At 35.3% G+C, this 7,706-nt stretch overlaps 2 protein-coding genes across 2 annotated transcripts; one reads left to right on the forward strand and one right to left on the reverse strand.

Moving 5' to 3' along the window:
- Positions 1–258: 258 nt before the first annotated feature.
- On the forward strand, positions 259–3,285 carry LOC107889222 (uncharacterized). Its single transcript, XM_016813579.2, has 5 exons — positions 259–669; positions 1,561–1,850; positions 1,925–2,014; positions 2,387–2,751; positions 2,862–3,285. The coding sequence occupies exons 1-5, from the start codon at positions 459–461 to the stop codon at positions 3,124–3,126; spliced, it is 1,221 nt and encodes a 406-aa protein (XP_016669068.1). The 5' UTR covers positions 259–458; the 3' UTR covers positions 3,127–3,285.
- Positions 3,286–3,609: 324 nt separating this feature from the next.
- On the reverse strand, positions 3,610–6,014 carry LOC107889213 (pentatricopeptide repeat-containing protein At3g26782, mitochondrial). The gene has a single exon (XM_016813571.2). It carries the CDS (start codon positions 6,012–6,014, stop codon positions 3,693–3,695), a length of 2,322 nt encoding a protein of 773 aa, XP_016669060.2. The 3' UTR covers positions 3,610–3,692.
- Between the last annotated feature and the right edge of the window lie 1,692 nt (positions 6,015–7,706).

Below are 7,706 nucleotides of genomic sequence, written 5' to 3' on the forward strand. Positions count from 1 at the left end.
AATATGATATAGTATATTTAAACATGATTAATGTAACATGTTTAATAAGCATATCATATAAATATGTAGAGATATTTAAGTTTTAGAAAAGAGGCTTATAAGTTGATTGTAAGGGTGAATAAAAAATAAAAGCTTAGTGGGTTATGCCTATATAAACCTAAAACGCAAATGGGCTAAAAGGATGGTATTGGTTCCATTTACATATCAAAACCCAAGCCCAGTAGAGAATTACTTTAATTTTTCATTATCCTACCAAAAGGAAAACGAGGAATACTAGTTACTACTGAACAAAGATAATACCCCTTTTTATTTCTTTTTAGAGGGGGAAGAAAGAAAAGGGATAACTTTCCCCTACATAGTTTCCTTTTCTACAAAACTAAAATTCTTGAAAGCTCCCAGTTTTACAAACAGCACCAAACGTTCGAAGAAAGAAACAATTGGTGATTAGTTGAGAGAAAATGGGTGACAATCTATTTGAAGGGTTACCACCTCCATCTCATCACCAGCAACTACAAGGAAAAGAAAATGAAGAAGAAGAGGGGAAAGAAGGCAATCAAATTAGTTTCTCTTTGAAGACAAGTAGTAGCAGCAATAACAAGGAAGCTTCTCCAAAACCAGTTCTTAAAAGTGCTCTTAAGAGACCTAAGCCTACTGAATCTAACCCTGAAGGTGAACCCTACCTACAATTTGCACAATTCTTCTTCTTTTTCCCTTTTCTTTCTTTTCTGGGTTCGTATAATTTTATGTCTTTGATTTGATTTTGAATTCTTGTTGTTGCAATTTTCCTTATTTTGAAGTGGAATTTGACATGGGCTTTGCTTTTTGGATGGAATGAGACTTTTTTGTGATAATTTTGGGATTTTGCAGCAATTTTCAGTTTAAAGTTTCGTTTTTTTAGTGGGGTAAATTTATTTCCGGGGTTAGGGGTTATTGGGGCTTGAACTTTTTAGAGTAATTTTGTTCTTATGCATGAGGTTAATATGCATTGCAGTTTGGAAGAAATTGCTTTGGGAATGATACTTAAGTATGGCCTTGGCTATTGTGAACATTACCTTGTTATTTTATTCTTTGGTATATGAGAAACTAGGAGCAAACAGAGATGAAATTTTGAGTTCCTGTGTTTAGTTGTTTCGAAAATTGAAATGGAAAGGAAGAATTGTAGTTGGGAGGTTGATTTGACTATATTTAATGACTTAAGATAGGTTCTAGTCTTATGTATACGGCGGTGTATGCACTTTATGATTTGGTCTTTTTCTTTTTTATCTGAATGATAAAATAGTACATGGAAATGGTTTCATTTTCATTCGGGTGAAAGGAGGACGAGGTCAGGAGAATGAAGAAACTGGCTTTTTGTGTCATAATATTTTAAATATATTTATATGAGACTTGGATATTGAAATGATTTGTTTTGGCATAATATAACTCAAAGGGAAAGTTCTTGTATGCTATTTTTGTTTGTTAGTTTTACGATTTTGCTACTTGACAACTTCTCCCTAGAAGCCTTTTTTTGGCTGAACTCTCTTTGCAAGTAGCTGATTATTTATGCATTGTACTACCCAGCTGCTGTACAAGAAAAGCGCTTGAGATTTAAGATGACAACAGATGCCTCAGAGACACAAGTTATTGAGGCAATGCAGAAGATTGCGTCACATATCAAGAACCCCACCAAGTTTTCTAAGGCTTCAAAGCTTGCCATACAGTTGATACAGGCTGGAAGTGTGAAGGGGGGGACTAGTGAACATTTTTTTGCTGTATTGGAGGCTGCAATGTCATCCACAACTTCTTGTACTGATCCTTCAGTACGAGGTGATTATCATTCACTGTTCTCAGCAGCACAAGATGCAGCTGAGGTATGATTTTTGTTTGCATTACAAATATAAGGCTTTCTCCCTTGAATATTTTCTTACTTTATCTTTCCTTGCAGTGCCTAAACAAGAGGCAGAAGAACCAACTGACTGTATGGACATTTAGGGCGGTGATGGCAAATGACTTTCTAACTGATGACAGCTTTGTGGTACTTACTTTATTTTTACTTTTAGTATGTTTTGTTGCAATAGTACTGTCATTCATGAGTTATTCCTTTTTCTGAGTACATCATGTTGACAAACATAGAGACAATTATATGCTGTGATGCTGGTGTACGGTATTTTTTTTGGTTGGGGGGGGGCCAAAAGTGGGGATATTGTGACAGTTTAAATGGTGTTGTAGTTTATTTTTTAGCATTAGTGAAAAGCAGATATTGTAAACATCATGAGTTTTCCATAGTGAAGGTTGTTTGCTTGACTAAAATGCTTTTCGACAATACTGTTTAAACTGATTCCTTTTTCTTAGTCGTACAAAATATGTTACTGATGGTGTCTTTATATGTTGTTTCTGAACATTATAGTTTTCGAAAACAGCTAGTAAATTAAAAGATGCAATATGTAGTCTTCCATTTGCGACTGAGGATGATGACATAGATGAAGCTGCTACCCTGAAAGATGAGACTGAAACTGGTAATGATGAAGATGACAAGAAACAAACTATAGTTGAGTCAGCTGAAGAAAATAACAAGGATGAGTCAGATCCTTTTGGACTTGATGCTCTGATTCCTAGTTCTGGCAAAAAAGATGATAGAGCAAAAGGAAGGAAAGATGTGGCAACCAAGAGCAGGAAAGATGATGAGGAGGACACTAAGATATTTCTCAAGTCAAAGAGAGAAGCCTTGATTTCTTGTTTAGAAATTGCTGCTCGACGTTATAAAACACCATGGTAAGCGTTCACTGTTTGCTGCTGCTAATTAAAGGATAAGAAACTCTGCTTTTATATAGTTGCTTGTGTTGAGTTTTATTTAGTAGATTAATTGCATGTATTCTTCTTAGGTGCCAGACAGTTATAGACATCTTGGTAAAACATGCATTTGACAATGTAGCAAGGTTTACATCTCAACAAAGGGATGCCATTGAAAAACTATGGGCTTCTGTTCGGGAGCAACAAATACGTAGGAAGCAAGGGAAATCAGTAACTGGGAAACTTGACGTGAATGCTTTTGAATGGCTTCAGCAGAAATATTCTACTGAGAAGATCAGCATTCGGCATTCTGTTGGTGCTAGTGGAGACCGTCGATGTCAACAGTGGCTTGGTTAATCACTTTTTTTTTTCATGTTCTCAAGGAGTATTGTGATCCAACTCTTATCCAGAAAACAAGTTGAAACCGTTGATTGAACATCTGTTCATCTGAATGTAATACTCTTCAAGCGTGTAATATTTTGAAGGAGACAATTCAGAATACTTGTTTCTTCTCAACATTTTCCCTTCATCTGGTTTAATTCTTCAAAAATAGCCTTAATTTATTCTGGGATGATTGTTGATGAAACACAATGGGTTTAAGACCCTAGTCATTTGGTTATGCTTCCAAGTCGTTGAAAGAAGGGTCTACGGTCTGAAACTGACAAATCTTTGATATTCTTCACTTCACCATATGTGGCGAAAGTAATAATATTCACTTTCTAGCTGATTAATATTACTGCAGTAATCTCAGGAAGGTAACAATTGAAACTTGGAAGGAAGATAATCAACTGCTGATCTAATGATGCTGGTTTAAGCAACAGGTAAAAATGAAGAGTGAGAGAGAGAATTTTAATCCTTTTCATTAACTTTTAACTGTGGATATCCTCACTGTGTTCTTAGAACATACATAAACAACTAGGGTGCTACCAGTAATCTCCACAGGAACAGGTTCCGTCTCTGAAGTGGTGAAAGCGCTTTCGATCACGTACTATTATTACTCTCTGATATATTTTAGACAGCAGCTTAGTTGCAGTGTGACAGTCTTTACAAACTCTCAGATTTTTTACAACCTGAATTGGAGTGCCTGGAGCTGTGCTAATGAGGCCAAAAGCGATAGCCAATTTTTCGCTGTGATAATTGAGTGCCGTTTCTTTCTCTTCCTCATCTATATTTCTTAAGACAGCAGAAGTGTCTGCCATGTACCCTGCCTCCTTTAGCTTGTTTCCCATCTCAGACACCATATCATTTATCTTTTCTATTTCTGGGTGTGCTTTATCTCCCATTATGAACTCATAAACATATCCATTTACTTCGATACAGCTGAGCCCTGGTTCTTTTCTCATTCCCTTGTTCTTCATTGCTTTTCTCACCTCTGCAACGTCATTCCACCTATTTGCCACTGCATATATATTTGAAATAGAAACATTATAACCACAGTTTTGAGGTTCCAGGTAAACAAGTTGCCTAGCAGCCATTTCCCCTAATACAGTGTTGTGGTGAAGCTTGCATGCAGCAAGAAGAGCACTCCATATAATGGAGTTTGCCCTTATAGGCAAGCTTTTGATAATCCCATAGGCCTCATCAAGCAGTCCTGCTCGACCAAGAAGATCCACCATACAACCATAGTGTTCAATCTTAGGAACCAATGCAAATGCATGAACCATTTTCTCAAAAATTAACTTCCCTTCTTCCACCAATCCTGCATGGCTACAAGCATTTAGAAGTCCAATAAATGTGATATCATTTGGCCTAGCACCCTCTCTTTCCATCTCGGAGAATAGCTCCAAAGCCTCCTTACCGCATCCATGCATTCCTAATCCTGCCATCATCGTATTCCACACACCAATATCTCTATCTTTAACTTCCCTGAACAGTTTCCAAGCCCCATCAATGTCTCCACACTTGGCATACATTTCCAATAGTGCGGTTTTTAATATTGTATCCATTTCAACAGCTTGCCTGTCTATGACAGTATGAATCCATTTACCCATATCAAGGGCTCCAGTCTCTGCACAAAGTGAAAGCATCGTAGTCATTGTTACTTGGTTAGGTCTCAACCCATATTCCATCATCTTGACAAAAAGATCAAAAGCCTGATCTATGCAATGTGTTTGTGCATGAGCTGCAATGATAGCACTCCAGATCATAACATCTTTGTCTTTAACTGAGTCAAAAACTGCTCTAGCATTCCTTATCTCTCCACATTTCCCATACATATCAACCAGAGCAGTAGCAAGAGCCAGAGACAAACAAATCCCGTTTCTCAAAATATAAACGTGTAATTGTTTTCCCAGTTCTAAAGCCCCCACAAAACTACACTCTACAACTAAACACAGCAAAGTAATCTCGTTTGGCTTTATCCTTTCTTCAATCATTCTAGCAAAAAGCTTCATTCCCTCTTCTAATTTATAGCAATGAATATATCCGGCTATCATAGCAGTCCATGAAACAACAGTTTTCTGGTTCAATCCATTGAAAAGCAGTCTTGCAGAAGCTAAATTTCCACTTTTTGCATACATATGAATGAAAGCAGTAGTTAACTGAACACTCATTTTCTCAAGATTCCTTGTAACATAAGCATGCATTGCTTTTCCCATTTCAACATCCATGAGGTCTGCAAATAAAGTAATCATGCTAATCATGGCAACTTCACTAGGTCTTATCTGTAAAATTTGCATCTTTCTTATCATCTCCAATGCTTCCATGTAGAATTTGCTTCTAACATAGCATCTAATCATTGTACTCCAAGAAACAGCATCTCTTTCATACATATTATCAAACAACAGTCTGGCAGAGACAACACTGTCACATTCACTATACATTTGTATCAAAGCATTACTTACAAAAACATCTTCAGTCAATCCATTCTTCACAGAAAAACCATGTATTTCTTTGCCCAATTGGGTGTTTGAAACAAAACTACAAGCTTTCAGTACTGCAGGGACCATGAAGTTATCAACTTCATAATCCATTCTTCTCAAATAAGTATAGATGTCAAGTGCACTGTGGGGTTGGCTGTTTTTCGTGTAAGATGTAATAAGGAAATTGAATTGTGCTGAAGGGCTGAACTTGGTTACATTGAAGTGAGTTTTCACCGTTAGAGCATGGGTTTGCCTGGTTTGTTCAAGGGTGGGTTGAAGAAAAGTTTCAGATTTTGGAATTTGGATGAATTTGATTGTTGAAGCCAAGGCAGAAGGAGAAGAAAGTGACGGTTTCTCTGTTGCAGCTACTTTCATCATGTCCATGGCGTTTTGTTATCTTAACAAATAAAATATCTGGTTTGCAAAACTTCAGTTCTTTTTCCCACTGATAGTTCGCACTATGCTGTTTTGTTCTTTTCATAGAATTTTAGAGGTTTTCAAGCTTCCCCTTCGGCCCAAAATTATGTGGGCCGAAGTACACCTAATATCTCCACTAAAACCCTGAAATTCTCCCATCCTTTCATGGTTCTCTGCTATAGGGTTTCACATAAACCCCCAAATTCTTCAATCTTCCTTGTGCAGAACTCCAAGCCCTAAATATCAGCAAAAGACAAAACATTTTCATGTTCTACCTTAGTGTTTTGCTTGATTTTTATGGTCATATAGCACACATCGAAGGCTTGCAGGTGACTTTTATTGTGAGCTCAAAAGTTGTGCAACATCATAAATATCATCCCCTTCAACAAAAAAAAAATCTGATATTTCTGATAAATATTAAAGGTGCTCATGGCCGGGTTTTTGTAAGGTATTTAGATCATTTTTTTAAATTCAAGTTCAATTCGGATAAAAAATGGGCTTATTTTTTCTCAAGGCTGGCCAGATTTAAAAAAAGTAAATCTGAAGTCGACTCGATCCACCCATATTTAATTTTTTAGATTAATTTTTATTTAAAATTAAAATTTTTAAAGAATATAATACACTAAACGCATTAAAAAGATTAAAATAAAAGTTTTGTAACATATTAAAAATATATTATATTAAAAAAACACTACCACAAATATAATAAATATTTTATTATATTAAAAAATACAAATAAATATAATAAATATTTTATCGTATTAGAAATAAATTTTATATTTTAGGTTGAATTATTTTGTTGGGGAATTTCTTTTAGGTATTGGACAACGGAAATAATTGTTATTAGATTAACAATTTAATATAAATATTAATATAATTCAGGCTGAGTCAAGCTTGAACCCAAAAAATCTTATTTAAACCCGACTCATAAAGAAAACGATGATCATATTTTATCTAAATCTTCTCCTAATAAATAATGATTCCCGGCTTTTAATGGATGGATGATGACGTTTTCTTAATACCCATTTGCTAGTCTATGGTTATTAGAATGAGGTGTGGATTTGTTTTGTTAATTTGATGAGGTTTTCAAGTTCCAGTCCAAGAAATGGGCATTTTCAATTTCATTATAACCTTTTGTTTAATTTAGCAACTTCTTTTCTGTTAAAATCGTTCATAAAAAATATAGACTTAACTGTTCTGTGGTGTTTTACTTTCTACAAATTTTGTGCCTTAGCCGGCTATGTATTTCACCGAAAATGATTTCCATAAAAATTCATTGTTTTTTTTTTTGAAAAACTAATGTTTTGGAAAATTCTGAGTAAAATCATTTTTCAATGTTTAATAATGATTAAATTACTTAAAAGGCCCTTTTCCATGCATATTTACGAAAATAGATCGATTATACCATTATTTATTGGAAAAGGTTAATTTTTACACAATGCGCCTATGTGGTCGCCTTTTAGGAAGAAAAAGTCAGAAAATCGCTTCTTTAAGGAAGCGTTTTTTGCCACGTCAACAAAACGCATCCACATGAAAGAGTTTTGTTGACATGGCGAAAAAAGATTCCTCAAGGGAGTGATTTTCTGGCCGATTTTTAAATTCCAACGGTAAAAAAGAGAGTATAAACCCCCACCACTCCTATTATTTCACATATAAATT

The sequence above is a fragment of the Gossypium hirsutum genome, chromosome A11, assembly GCF_007990345.1.
Source record: "Gossypium hirsutum isolate 1008001.06 chromosome A11, Gossypium_hirsutum_v2.1, whole genome shotgun sequence".
NCBI lineage: Eukaryota > Viridiplantae > Streptophyta > Magnoliopsida > Malvales > Malvaceae > Gossypium > Gossypium hirsutum.